Source organism: Anopheles merus, chromosome 2R, assembly GCF_017562075.2.
Source record: "Anopheles merus strain MAF chromosome 2R, AmerM5.1, whole genome shotgun sequence".
In the NCBI taxonomy this organism is placed as follows: Eukaryota; Metazoa; Arthropoda; class Insecta; order Diptera; family Culicidae; genus Anopheles; species Anopheles merus.
In genome coordinates, this window is record NC_054082.1 from 52,835,151 (window position 1) to 52,850,414 (window position 15,264).

General features: G+C 45.9%; 1 protein-coding gene across 5 annotated transcripts in view; it reads right to left on the reverse strand.

Annotated features, from left to right (window-relative positions):
* Positions 1–54: 54 nt before the first annotated feature.
* Positions 55–15,264, reverse strand: part of LOC121590986 (dedicator of cytokinesis protein 1-like) — a 33,359-nt gene continuing 18,149 nt past the window's right edge. Inside the window, exons 2-11 of one of the 5 annotated variants that reach the window (XM_041911229.1) lie at positions 10,589–12,812; positions 9,986–10,514; positions 7,817–7,930; positions 5,465–7,348; positions 4,875–5,383; positions 4,686–4,793; positions 4,212–4,319; positions 2,615–2,690; positions 2,310–2,525; positions 55–2,225 (exon numbers count right to left, since the gene is read on the reverse strand). In XM_041911229.1, coding sequence (XP_041767163.1) covers positions 1,617–2,225; positions 2,310–2,525; positions 2,615–2,690; positions 4,212–4,319; positions 4,686–4,793; positions 4,875–5,383; positions 5,465–7,348; positions 7,817–7,930; positions 9,986–10,514; positions 10,589–12,812 — 6,377 coding nt within the window. In that variant the 3' untranslated portion in view covers positions 55–1,616. The other 4 variants (XM_041911232.1, XM_041911230.1, XM_041911233.1 and 1 more) reach the window with 4 other exon arrangements.

Below are 15,264 nucleotides of genomic sequence, written 5' to 3' on the forward strand. Positions count from 1 at the left end.
AGAAAGTTTCTCGTCGTGTTGCGCGTAGAAGGGTACAGAGTAGATCGAAAACTCTTAAAGCAATATTCAACTGTTCCGGACTTTATTACGCCATTTCTACTGATCCTCATCCTAGTTGTGTGTGGCAGCTTGTTTCTTTTATTTTCTCCTATTTTCTCAACCGGCGACATATACTTAGATCCTTAGGGTAAATAATTGCATCGAATATTTGGTCTATAAATAAGATTGCTTTTACATACTCATACTAACACACACACACACACACACACTGACACGCTGACACAGTTGATCATCTGGGTCTAGGCGAGAGAATACCATGCGCAAATTGTCCTAATCATTAACGGGGGCCCGTCTTCAATATGTGCAACTACACAGTTTTTCCAACATATCTGTTTCTAAGTAGTTAGTAACGCGTTATTTTAGTACCACTCATATGCACACCGCTGGTCCAAGGCCAAAAATTGTCCAGAGTATCATGGTTCAGCGCGACGACCTGCGCTTCCTGCTCGTGTTTGCGTCAGAAAATGTTTGGGTAAAAGAATGAACAAAAAACACAAACATATAATTTATCCTTATCTTTCTTTGGTCATTTCGAAACTGTTACCACCTTTACAGCAGAAGGTTACATCGCTAAAGTCAGCAAAACAATCTTCTGTTCATGTTATGGGCTTCTTAAATAACGGTCTCTTTTTTTTGTCTTGTACATACATCCTTCGCTACATTACCGGAAGACACACTGAAACTTAAGCGTGAAGCGGAACGTGCCCATCAACAGACGCAATATATTTACACTACACACGTTATTAAACTATAAAACCTCAACAAGCTAAATCAACATCATTAAAAAATATGGCCTTTTCCTTCTCTAATGCGAATGCTTTGTCGAAAACAATCCAAACTAAATACACACACACTAATAGGCAATCATATATAAGTCCGTCACGGTAATGCACATCACTGACCCGATGCTACACTGCTGCAGTTGCTGCACGTTGCTGGTGTTGCGAAGGTCAGTAAACTTTTACCCTAATTATGAAAGGTATTGTTGTAATGAATTGACTTATGATAAATGTCACTTCTCACCACCAACCTCGTTCTCCGTTGTGCAGTTGTGCACATCCTAACAAACCCCCCGCTCCCTCCTCCATCACCACCAACACAAACCGTTGTCAGTCTTTCTCGTCGCTATAAAATTCGGTTCTAAAATTGGCTATCTAAAACAACCCTGTTTTACATTTCCATGTCCTTGTCACAGTGCGCTGTTGAACCACACACACACACACGCTCTCCTTTTAACACCTGTAGGCCAGCCTATATTACCACTCCATTCCGCTCTACCTCCTGGATGTACTATACCAAAGGAAGAAAAGTTATTGCAAATACCGCTCAAGAAGCAAGAGAATACCGCTAGAGCAAGAAGAAGTGCTCTAGTTTCTTTGTACTTAGTATGTTTTTCTTAATTTGTCTGTGTGTGTGTGTCTCTCTCCCTCTCTTTTTGTTGCATCTTTCTAGTTTTTCTCCCATACAATTTGATGTAAATGCAATAACGAAACTATAACGTTATCTCATTAGGCCTTTCAATTCCAATCGCCATTCACGCGTGGAGTTCTGTCCGATCATACCTTACTATTGCGTGCCGGTTTCGGTGGTGGTGTTGGGGGCCGTTTTCGATCATCGTACCCTCCCCCCGGCGTTGGACTACTGCAGCCGGTGATGGTGGAGGAGCTGGATTTGATCACGATTACGCTGTGATTTCTCGTTTCAACCACGTCGTACGAAGCGTTAACCGCCACCACCGTAGTAGTGCCGGCAGCACCCGTTGTACCACCCATCAGTGGTTTAAATGTTATGTAGTGACTTGCATTGCTTGGCTGCTGCTGCTGTATGTTGGCGGCACCTGGCGACGACTGCCGTTGGTCGGCACTCGCCTTACCACTCGGCATCATGCTGTAGTCACCATCGGTTCGTGTTTTCAGCGGCAATGGTGGCGGTACACTATCCTCTTCCGAGGTGGTCGAGCCGTTGGTAATGATTGAATTGCGATTGCTGCTGCTGTCACCGGAACCGATTGAGTTGCTGTCGCCGCCTGCCATGGTGCTGTTGGGAGCCGCACCACCACCCCCCGGCAGTGATCTGCTGCCCATCGTGGGAGTAGCAATGCTTGGCGGTCTCGATAGGCGCTTTTCTTTCTCCACCTCCGAACGTAGCGGTCGTTTTGGATGCAACTAAAACAAAGCAGAAGCAATATTGAGTTTTGGTTTAAACTGGCCAGCAACACTAATCAACCCCTGGTGGTGCACTTTCTTTACCTCCTCGGTTAGTTCAAACACGGGCAACGAGTTGGTTGGTGTTGTTGCCGTTGAAACGGTGGTTGTAGCGGCAGTGGGCGATAGCAGACTGAGCGGACCACCGCCACTGTCCCTGTCGGGTTGGCCGATGCTGGAATTATGCTCGCTTGCCGTCGGTATGGGACTAGTGTAGAATTGACTGTTGGAAACCGACAAACTTAACGACTCTCGATCCATCTTGGGTGTTGGAAAGAGTGGGGGAAAAACACACACACACACATTAATTCCTTGTTACCATGAGTGACAAGACGTTAAGGGTTACATACTTTGCGGCTCGATCGTCGTTTGGTGAGCGTTTTATCCTTTTTCGCCTTCGATCCGGGCGATGTGCCGAGGGACGTTCTGTCGTAATCAACAAAATTAGGATGAAAACCAAAATTAAAACATAATACATAAATGAAAGTAAACGCCAAATAAACACAGGAATACATAATGCACGCGTTTATACACAACAAAAACTCATTATGAGTGAAAGAAAAGAGATCAAACCAATATTCACAACAATACGTAACAACAAAGAGAGAGAGAGAGGGAGGAACGGTAGAAACAATTGAAATATAAATGAGAGCGGATAGGAATGGGTATTGGTAATAGAAAATCGAAACACACCAAAAACAAAAATGCGTAATGCGATTGATAGGATAGGAACCAAACCGAAAAGAGATGAAATTTAATGCTGAAGAAAGGAAAATATATGCTGCGACATGATTTTCCCGTTCGAGTGCAGTATGTGCGATGATAGGTCGAGTCTGCAAACCGTAGATCATGATCGCGAGATCACGAAGCGAGATAAGCGCGCACCAGAAAGGAAGAAACCAAGGAAGAAAGGATACACATTATTGTTGCTGCTATAGGACACCCAGAAAAGAAAGCTTGATGAAGCGTTGCTGCTAATGCGGTATGATGCGTATGCGCATGGAGAGAGAGAGTGCTCAGTTGTTCTAAGTTTGTCACTGAGCTGGTACAGTTTGCTGTTGTTTGGGCATGATCATATTCATAGTTATCAACAGTAACTGGGTGTTAGTGCGTTCGTGGTGAAGCAAAGATCCTAAAATGGGCCCATCCACCGTGGGTTCAGTCTCGTGAGGTGGAGGAAGGTGTGTACACTAGCGGTGGTCGTGATTTCGCTTTTGTACGCCGTTGTCACTTGACAGCTTCAGGAAGAATGTCTCCCTTGCGACGAAAGGGGGGGACACATAAGTAGAATCGAAATGCACACACAGTCAAACGCACACGAACTCACAGCGAACCGTATTTTCCATAGCACCAGCCGAGTCCTTCTGCCGCCATCGTTCTGAAGCGAATGAATGTCCACGAAATGCAATGCCCCGGGGTAAGTGCGCCTACTAGCGCGTGATGCTCTACACTGGCCTAATTGCGTTATGATCCTATTATTCTTACTAATGTCATCCAAAGTTTTCCACCAGTTAAACATGATGACATGAGTAAAAGACGCGTATCAATGCGCTTCAACCGAAATTGGCTGCACATCGCCACTAAAGATCACCAGAAAGTACCAACAGCGACCTTCACAATTAGAAGATCGCGTACCGTTTTTATGGAGGACAAATTAAATGGTGGAAGAAACACAACGAAGGAATGTAAATAGATAATTCTATCACAAGCGTACTAAACAACACACACACACAGGTATTGTGCCTTTGTAAGAAGTGTTTCAGGTGTACCAATGTTTCTGTACTGAATTCAGTGCAGTGTATGTTTCTGATCAGTGTATCAATGTTTCTGATCAGTGTATGCGTGTGCATCCGGTGGCTCAAGAGCAACCAGACTGGTGTGTACTGAATGCGATTGCTGTTTTGGCACAGGTGAAAATACAAGCGAATAATTTGGTATTATACGAACTGTCGCAATTTGGTGCCAATCTTGGATGAAAGGTTGGAAATCAATTTCCCGCCGGACCCATTTGCCGTGAAACTGGACAAACTTATTCGATCGAACTCGAAGAAGTCACTAAAACACATTCCAATTGGTGCAATCGTTTGCGGTAGAGGTTGCATTTGGGTGGGGATTAGAATTTTGCATTCAATCATGCGGTCGTTAAACCAGTACACGATGGTAAAGGGTATAATTTTGGCGGGGTAAAAAGGGAAAGGGAAAAAATGAAACACATTTGAATAAACATACATGTTTTGGGCGGTTTTTTTGTCGTTGTTGTTTGTAGGGTGCATACAAATTGACCCTAAGTAATCTTTACATCATTGCCTAGGCTGATGGTTCGCGCTGATGCTGCTGGGTCAATTTGTATCTCCCGATAAATGTAACATTCCAAAAAAGGGGAGAATAAATGTTTGGTGTCTCGAATGGTCTGCTACTTACCTAGCTAAGTTGACCGTGTTAAAGTTGGCCAAGTTGGCGATGGTGTTTTTGAAACCTCCCGAACTAGTCGTCGTTGGTCGACTGTTTTGGTTCTTCGAGATTCCGCTACTACAAAAAGCAATGGCAGAAACAAAACCCGTTAGCTTGTGCTGCACAGTGTAGCTCGCAACACTATGAAGTGGCACTTACTCGGACGATCCAATGCTCGTTTCCGACAAACGACTAGAATCCATGCTCATCTGTGGCTGGTTGGCAGAGATGTGTCGGCGCAGGGTTACCTCCGCGTCACGGTCGATTTTTATATCCGTCATCCGTTTGCCATACTTTGCCTCCACATTCGCTTGAATGGTGGCGAAACATTTCTCGAGCTGATCGTGGAACGGTAGCAAGATAGCAGGAGTTTTCATCTTGTGCAGCAGCAATGCCACCTCGAGCAGTGGAATCTGGGATGCGATCAGATCCTTCAGACGCGCCACAAGACGATCGTCACCCGGGTGGCGGTCAAGATATTCGGGCGTCAGGAATGCTTCCTCGTAGATCGGAAGCCCACCATTGATAGCGGCATCAACCACGCCCTTGATGATGGCGCTTAGCGAGTGCACCGGTATCCGAGGGTCATTCTGATGCTCCAGTACAAGCTCGCGAATAGCGCGGTTCTTTGCATCGACCGTTTCGATAGCCATCTCGATCGGAGAAATCTGTGGAAGAAAAATGGCAGCAAAATCACCCACTTTTGTACATGAAAGTGTGTTGCAGCGGTACAAGCTGGGACAACTTACCATGATGGTTTCGGTAGATTTCACCGGGAACCATCGTAGAATGCCCGGCAAAGGATCGGTCGTCCGCATGATGGTGCGCTCGTACGAAGTGCCGGCAATATCGTCCCCACTTACGCCACTTTCCCGTATGGGGCGGGAAAACTGAAACTCGCTCACGTTGTTCGATTTGTAGAACTTCACTATATTCGAAGCGATCGTTTGCGTGTTCTTGCCGCCGAAGCGTATGTCCTGACTGACCGGATCAACTTTGACGATTTGAATGAACTGACCCTCGCACTCGCGGATCTCCGGGCCGGGTGTGAGCGTTGTCAGCAGTTCGGCCCGCGGATGTTGACTCAGTATGCGCATGTTGAACGATCCTGCATCCTCGTACTCGTTGCCCCGATACACAAACTCTTTGTTGCGCAAAAACTCCGGAAATCCTGCACCGTAGAAGGTGACGCGGTAGTAGATCGATTCGTACCGCGTCGTACGCAGTATGTTTTCGTAAAACTGCGACATTTTCTTGTACAGTTCGCTCAAACTCAGATAGTCGTACACCTCGTTTTCGTACTGCTGGGCCAGCTCCTTGCACAGATCGATGGCACATTCCCACATCTTGCCCTTGTCGAACAGATCGATCATGCTGCGGTACAGCTGCACCTTCAGGGTGCGGTGCGTGGGGCAGCAATAGTGGCGCTTGGATTTCAGCAACAGCGACAACGGTGTTTCGTCCCAGTTCAGCTCATTGCTGTGCAGCTTCAGCGTGTACGCCGCCTCGGTGAAGTTGTCAAACTCCATGTGCAGCTCGTACAGCTTGTCGACGTAGCGAATGTACATCTCCTTCCGGTTCACGTCTGAGTAGAACTGCAGCAGGCTCACCGTGCACGCCATTCGATTTTCCTTACTCTCATCGTGTATCAGACAGCGGTACTCGAGCAGCTTCTCCATCAGCCGGGTTAGTACCTGCACGCATTGCACACCGTACGTTTGCAGGGTGCTGTGGTTGCTGCACGATTCGTGCATGATCTCGTAAAACAAATCCTTGTACTCCGCATCGCCGTAGCCGCCTTCGATGTAGTGGTCCAGCTTTTCGATGATTTCCTTCTCGAAGTCGTTGAAATTGCCTTTTATGTGGGCCGTGTTTCGCTTCGTATCGCCGTAGCTCTCCATCGCGTACTTCGAGCTGTAATACTCGCACTGCATCATGTCGAAGAAGATGGGTATGGTCGCCCGGCGCAGATCCTCTTCCGGGATCATGCTCATCTCCAGGATCGGTCCAACGAGCCGCGGCACAAACATGATCTTGTGCTCGCCCAGGTTGAACCACATCTTCCGTATCTCGAACACCGTCTCCCGCCGTATGTCTCGATAGGTGCTGCGTATGACCGATTGTTTCGTCTTGCTGAACAGATTCAGCTGCAGGGCCGGCTGCGTAAGGAACGTGATGGAGCACTGGAAGTAGTTCGACCAGACCTGCTTCTCGAACGGGCTGAAAAACTGATCCATTATGATGGCGGCAAAGTGGCGCAAGCTGCCGAGGATCACCATGTTCTGATGCATGATCATGTCCAGCCAGTCGATCGGGAAGACTGGCTTCGAGACCAGCTCCTGGAACACGAGCAGGATCTCGGTGAGAAAGTCTAGCAGATCGTAGCTCGTCAGGAAGCTGCGCACATAGCACTGGTAGTGCGCCTCGGTCATGCTGCGAAAGATCCCGAGCATGATCGCGACCAGGTTACCGACGAGCGGATTGCTACGATCCATCGCGATCGAGCTCTGGATTACGGTTCGCAGCAGAATCAGCATTATGTCCCGGATGTCACTGTCTACCGGGCCGATGTCCTCTTCGCTCTGGAACAGTAGCTCCAACATGTTGTTCATGATATTAACACACTCAGCAACCTATAGAGGCGTGCGGAAGCAACATTCAAGAAAAGCGCAAAGGATGGAAGAAATAAAGTCACGTTAACTGATGATACAGCAAAAGTATAGCAGCAGAAACAGCTTTCTGAAAGACGACCGGATTGAATTTGTGCTACAGCTATACCTTCAATCGAAAATAACAATTGCGCACACTCTGTGTTACACTCTGCAAAAGAAAAACTTTTCACACTCAAACTATCAGGCATCAAAATTAGTGCTTTCTGGTGGTAGCATTGCACACACAGCTTATACTAAAACAATACGATTTAAAGTAAGAAAAGCCCTGTAATGCTCGATCGAGCCCACTGTACCTGATAGTGTGTTTTGGTACTTGCATTGCCCGCGCACACTCGTATAGGTACATTTGAATAGGTAATATGAATTTTGTATGAATTAGATAATAATCATCAAAGAGCAATTAGGAGAAGAAAGTAGAATAAACAATACCTTCGTCTTAGCGGTGGTTTCGCGCGTGTGAAGCTGGGATTTGCTTTCCCCAAGCACTTTTGCTGCTTTGGTAAGATTTTTCTCCTGCTGCCGTATGTCGAACATAAAGTCACCCTGTGTACCGCGCATTGCGTGATAAAAGTGCATCATCACCGCATCACACCACCAGCACACACGAGCACGTATGTATGTTTATATTTATATGTACGTAACCAAATCACATCACCATCATTTTACCATTTGTTCACCATCATCATTGCCATCATCAATTTCATCGTCAACCCGTGTGGAGAGAAGGATCAGTATTGTGTGGTGCAGGACACACAAAGCGGCACAAAGGATTGTTTTTCCGGGGGAGGGGGGTTTTTACGTATCGTGTTGTCAGGTGTGTCATTTTTGTGAACATTGTATTGGCCAGAGTAAGCAAGGAGAGGACATTTTTTTTCAAATTTGCGCACACATTCATAAGTTTTCATTTAAAAATTTAATCGAGAACGAGTAAAACGAATGTGAGAATATTATGCAAATATCATGTTTATATCGTTTGTAAAAAAAATGAAAAGAATCATAAAAAATAAAACAAACAAAAAAGCGAAACCATTTTTAGAACAAATTATTTACCAAATTGTTCATGTTTGATTGGATTTAACAAAAAAGCAAATAAATAAAGCGCAACCAGCATAATTTTAAGGGCACGAGTTCGTGTTCATATTTTGTTTGTTTTGGGGCACGTTGAATTGATTTCAGTCCAGGAGCATCGTGTTCAAGTGTTGTGGAGTATGTGTGGAGTTTCCAACCACCGGATGGAGAATGAATTGATTTTGGATATTTTTGTTTGTTTGTAGCGGTAGGATGTTTTTTTTTTTGTTTTGGTGATTATTTGTAAATTATGTCCGTTTGGGTTGAGTGTTTTTGTGGGCGACAGCAACGGGGAAAATCGGGATGGGAAAAGGGTACGGGGGAGATGAGTTATTTCGAGGCGTTGGGAATGCAAAAAAGGGTGAGGGAAGGAAAAAAGAAAAAGAAAACACAACTTGTTAAACTTCTCGGTATTATTAATCGACACGTAATTGCTACGAAACAGTAGTTTACCCTAGATACCGAAACTTAACATTCATTCCCGAAACGTTTGACAGGTGGGTGGGTGGATGATGTGTTCAAGATAGGGATGCACCAAATAGGATGATCATTGGTCTATTTGCATGAAGATAGATGGAGAGAGTGATGTTAATACACGAAATGACACAAAGTAAGCTAACCCCTTGATGAAGTGTCTAGTGAGCTTTACATGGCTGTAATGTTACAATTTGATTTAACTAAATAAAAACGGGTGAGTTTTGATGCACGAAATACTAATATACCATTTCAGTGTGGGATCACTAGTGTGAAGATTGTTTCCGGTATACAGAAGGAGAATGATGAATGGATGGATGGAATGGAAAATGGTGAGAGGGATGACAGATAAGGAAAAGTTGTGCTCGGATGCACTCAATATCAGTTGACAACTCGAGGGGCGGTGATGATTGATTGCAGCTTCAGTTTGGTGAAGCCCCTCCTTTTTCGCTTCTCGGTGGTGATTGGTGTTGTGAGATGAAATAAGTAACCAAATCCTTTCGCGCACGTGGGTCAATTGGTGCGGGAAGGAAGGTTAAAGAACTTCGTGCAAGATCAGAGGAAAACTAACGCACACACTAGAAGGACATGTGAAGATGCGGTGATTGTGAAATTCATGCTTCGTTTGATCGTACCAGAAAACGCATACAAAACATGATAACGTACAATACGCAATGCAGTGCACGACAGCACGAACAGCAACCAGTGTACAGGAAGCTATCTCGTCCACAGGATAGCAGCTAAACGCGTACCTGGTGGTGCTGTTGGAACTACCGTTTACACGTAAAATAAGTGCGAGCAGAAGAACAAACGACAGGCAAACATAAAATGGAGCACACATACACACACATAGAGACAGTAAGATAGTGGCAGTGAAAGTTGGTGTCGTAGAAGATGGACAGCACAGCACACACACAGAGCAAACGTACGTACGCAAATCAAACGTATTGCATGCAAAAATGAAAACAAAATAGTCACACAAACTGACACAAAAAACGAGCACAAACAGAGTTTGAAAGAGTTTGCTACCGTTGGGGAGGGCAACGCATTACGTACCTCTTCCTTGCTCTCCAGCTTATCCTTAATCTGCCGACAGAACACGGGCAGCAGAATCGCGCGACATTTGGGCAGCTTGAAAAGCTTCGAATCGACCACATCCTTGATGCATGTCATCTTCGATTGGTTCAGCCGGCCGGTCGGTACGTTCGTAATGATGTCCACGATTTTCTGGCTCAGCTTGACAGGATCGTACACCTGCATCAGGTCGGACGCAATGATGTGCAGATACTTGAGCAGTGCACCCTGCGACTTGAGGAGGTCGTTCTGGTACTTGATCAGCTCGGAGAAGGATTCGAGCAGCTCCTCGAGGTTAGCGACGAACAGCTCCCGGTCCTTGTCCTGGTTCAGATTGGCAAACAGTAGCCGAGAGCGAATGATGAACTTCATGATGTACTGCAGGTACTTTGTGGTGCGATAGAGCGCCTCGTCATTTTCGTTCACCGTGTATATGTTCGCCATGGCACGATCCTTCGAAATGTTGTTTATGGCATTCCGGATGTGCGTTTGTACTACAGTGATAAGTTTTCTGAAAAGAAAAAAAGGAGAAACATTCGCATTACACGAGTGAACTAATGCAACGGACTTACTCGCGATACTTACTCGTAAGCCAAGGTGGCTGAGAAGCTTTCATTGATGTACAGATCGAGCACGGACTGAAAGTGTTGGTACTTCAGATCGTACACGATCTCGATCAGCCGAAGCAGACATTTGAACACCAAATTATCGTACTTGGCTGGGTCGTCATTCGAGACCAGTATGTTGAAGAGAGCGTCCAGAATGTCCTGCAGAAACTTGACCACCTCTTCGCACCGCACATTCATCAGGGCGTTTAGTGATTCTTCCATCTTTTCCTTCCTGGACGACCAGTTCAGCAGCCCCAGAATGTCCACGTTCTGCGTCAGCTTGGTGCTACACAAGTTGGTTTCGATGATGAAGCTGTCTTTCGACGCGAGACTGAAGCCGCTGGTCGATGGTTTGGAGCTCCCGTTCGGCAGTTCCTCCGCCAGCGACGGCAGGCTTAGGTAGTTAAACTGCGTCTCGTCGTCGTACTTTTTGTGATCAATTTTGTACACCAGCAGCGTGTGGCGTTTGTGTTGCAGCGTGGTGCCATCGTCGTTCATCAACCGCACGTAGGATAGGCCGAACGGTTTCTCCGACCGATCCTTTGCCTCGTTCGAGCTGCGGTGCTTGAAGGTGAACCGCAAATGGCACTGCTTGAACTCCTCGATCGGCACGTCGATCTTGAACGTTTCGCCCCACTTTGGTCGATCCTCGTGGTAGTAGATGACGGATTTGTACTCGTTCAGTGCGTTTCCTCCCCCACCGTAGCTGATGACGCCCGGGATGGCGACACCGTGCTTGTTGCAAACGTACGCCGTCACCTCGATGTTTTTGTCACTGCTCTTCGAACCCTTGGAAAACTCGCCGGAAACCAGCGTCAAATATAGATCGTTTCGCACGTCACCGGGAAAGATCACCTCGGGGAAGCCCATTTTGCGAGCGAACGTCACATTGCCCAGCACCAGGTGAGGGTACTCGTCCCGGACCTGCTTGATGTCACCGAACAGTATGTCCACACTGATCCAGATCGCCGCATCGCTCTTTTCGCCCAGGTCTTTGTTAGTGATCAGCTTGCGCAGCGTCGTTTCCAGCGGTTCCTTTTCGCATGGAATGAACGGCATTTTGAGCTGCGTATCGCTTTTGAAATCTTCGGAACGTTTTATGATCGGCTGTAGATCCAATGTTGCCACACCGAACGGTCGGCGCATATGGAACTCATTGCTCGCACTCGACGAATGACACGACCCGATGGAAGGTGTACCGGAGCTGGTTGTGCTGCTTCCTGCTCCAGCCCCGGCCCCTGGCCCAGGCGAGGATGGATTGCTCATCTGCGTTGCTAGATGATTGCGATGCGACTTGTAGCTCCCGCTGCCCGTGGAGTTCGCCATGCTGCTGCGCCGCAGATCCGTATCCTTCCCGTCCATGGCACCGATCCGCACGACGTACGCTACCAGATATATCTTGTTGCGGCTCAAATCATTGCCGGACAGATCCGTGAACAGCACCTTAATGTTGTTGAACTGATCCAGATCGGCGGCCATGCCCTGGCGACTCCACTTCACCACGTAGTTCTCCGTTATAGCTCGCATCTCATCGCCATCGTACAGTGTGAACAGTATCTCCGTGTCCTCACTTAACCGGCACACGAAATTGTGCACCGACAGCAGCAGGTTGTGCGAATGACGATTAACGATATCCAGATTGCGGTTCTTACTGCTGGAAGTGTTTGCCCGCTTGATCCGATCGACCGCGTTCAGATGATGCTCGTACAGCTGGGTGGTGGAGGTGCGCTCTATATCCACGATGTTGCCACCGTCATCTCGTACCACCATGTCCAGATTTAGAATCTTGTTGCCCGTGTCAATTTCGCTCGTGGCCTTTAGTTTGATGTTCTTCATCTCATCCACGGGCAGGTTGCCGGACAGTAGCTGCGACCGCAATCTGATCAGTTCCAGCATTTTGCTCTGAATCAGCTTGAAGGAAGGATGTGTCGATAGGTACAGTCGGCGGTACAGGTACTGCCATTCCTTCAGTACGGTTGTGATTTCCTCAACGATTTCACTGCGCTTTATCACCAGATCACCATCGCGGGAGGTTTTGCTTTCCACCAGGTGGACGTACGCCTTCGGAAAGATGCCAGTTGCACCGGAGCAGCTGTTGCAGCCGTAGTACCAATGGTAGGACTCCTGCTCGATCACTACCGTGTCGCCGACGTCCAGATCGATGTGGTGCTGCTTTTCGAGAGCCGTGTAGTTCGCTTTTGCTGTTGAACGGAGAAAGGAACAAACAGAACTGATTAGTACCGTTGTGCTGGTGGTGCATCCGCAACCAGAAAATAACCATTGCGTTCATCTGTCTCCCCGGGTCGGTGGGGATCGACGGGAATCTATTTGCATCCGGCAATATCATTTTGGATTCGGGTCACGGTGACCTTCGCCGCTTGTTTATTAGCCACATAACATGGTGGGCGAAAAACAAACGAAACTGATGTCTGTACGGGGAGTTAATTCTATGCGCTGGTTGAAAATACTGAAGCATGATGCTAATCCGATTCCACCAATCAGTCTCTGCGTTATTGTGCAGGAGTGTGCAGGAGCTTTTCGCTCATATGTCTCCCCTATTTCCCACGAATAGCACTAGTACTGCAGTGTACCCCAAGTAGATCCGTGCGAATGTTGATTGAACAAGATTCAATTAATTAATGCTTCACAATGGTCAAGAACACAATCAGTGAAAAAAGAGAGTGGAGTTGGAAACAAAGGACGTTATATTATATTGTGGTACGGTATTACTGTATAGCCAGTGCTAATAAATATTACAAAAAAAAGTAAATCTAATGTAAATCTAAAGTAATCAAAATTATACACAAACATAGACGAGGTATGTCAACGAATACGATGTCTAATATGGAAAAAAAGATACATCATAGATATGCAAATTCCAAAAACAGATATTTTTACATAGTATTATATGTATATGCTACTAAACTAACATGGTGTCATCCAGTTCAAAATTAAACATAGGCTTGTTCAGGGGAACAATTAAATTGTATTCAGGGGAACAATTAAGTAAAAGCAAATTTATGGCGATTATTTGCCAGAACAAAGCAAACTTATTTTACTCCATTACTTCCAGTTTTTGAAGCGAAAGAAAATGATGCAATTCTCGTCGACGATCGTCATGCATATTGAAAATGACGTACAAAGTTAACGGATGGATGGACAAACACAGCCACGCGAGACGGCAGTTGGTTATGGCGAGAGGAAATCGTTAGTTCCCGTGTCGTCATGCATGCACAAGAAGGAGTAGAGCTTGATATGGTTCACTGTAAAACTTTACAGCATTATTTCAACGTAAAGAACATCCGATTGAACCGAACCACTTTGCCCACAATGCTTTTCATTTCATGCTGGGGTTGTTGCATGCCGGTAATGAATAGCGGTACGAGAGATATACGGTAAAATAAAAGATTCTGGGCAGATTGTATTGATCATACTTCATGAGGTAGTCATTGAATAGAATTTCACCGTCACTGAGGTCGTGGAGAATTGCTCAGGGTTAATAACTTTGACTACTTAATTATTTTTTAACCTGTATTAAAAGCATCTGGTTCTCGATTCAAAACCATTTTCTACATTACATTACGATAATATTTATACTTTTCTTCATTCCTCATTATCAAAACATCAAAAGAGATGGCACGGTGGCAATCACGAGCACCATCAGCAGCAAACGAGTTGTTGCACACCTTGTTGCAAGCGGGAAACGGCAGGAAGTTGGAGCGAAGACATACTTTATGCTAACGAATAGCACCGAGCGCAGTGCAGCAGCATGTCCAATTGCAATTAGTTAAATGGGGCGCTTCAAAAGCGAAAGTGGTCAACGGTCCCGTCCCGACCGAAGGGGAAAGCATAAATGAAGGTGTAGGTTGCGGGGCTGGTACGCTCAATTGAGATGCATCGCGTAGTGCAGCACTAGCTTAAATTGCATCCTATCAGTAGGAAGCGGGAACGGTAGTTGTGAATTTACACAGATTTTTGCACTTCACGAAGGAGGATGCACGGAACGGGATGGACGAACTGATTAGGGTGTGAATTTAGACGGAAGTTGAATTGCTCTAGTAGTCTAGATTGTAATTCGAGTACAACTTAAGCAATCATTCATTTTAAAATATAAATATTACTGCTGAGTGTACTAAAATATAAAGTAATTTTGCAGGAGTATGTATACATTTATTACACCGTAGCGTGTGAAACGCAACGCATGACACTGACATGAATATATCGCATCATAAGTCGACAAAGCAACGTAATGCAACTTTGAATTACATTATGAGATGTAAAATTGTAAGTATTCAGGCTAACCACGTCCCAACCATTGCTCCTGATTCCTGATGAACTGCCTGTTTGATTGACTGTTTGAAAGGAACAAAACATAACGCTTGCACGAAGCGAAGGGAATTCTGTTTACTTTACGGCACACTGCGTTAGCTCGTACCAAGAGCGGAGATATAGGACACAACTATCAAAGTATGTCCATTTTTCTGTCCAATCATGGGCAGGATTAGTTGGTTCGCATGGGAAAATAGCATATCTTCTACGTGGCTATTTCTATCCTTCCGGATTGGTTTTGCTAACCGTGAGGTTATTTTCTATTTATTGTTCTGTGCAATGTTTTCTACACGAGTACATTCGCTATATCCGGGGCAAAAATGA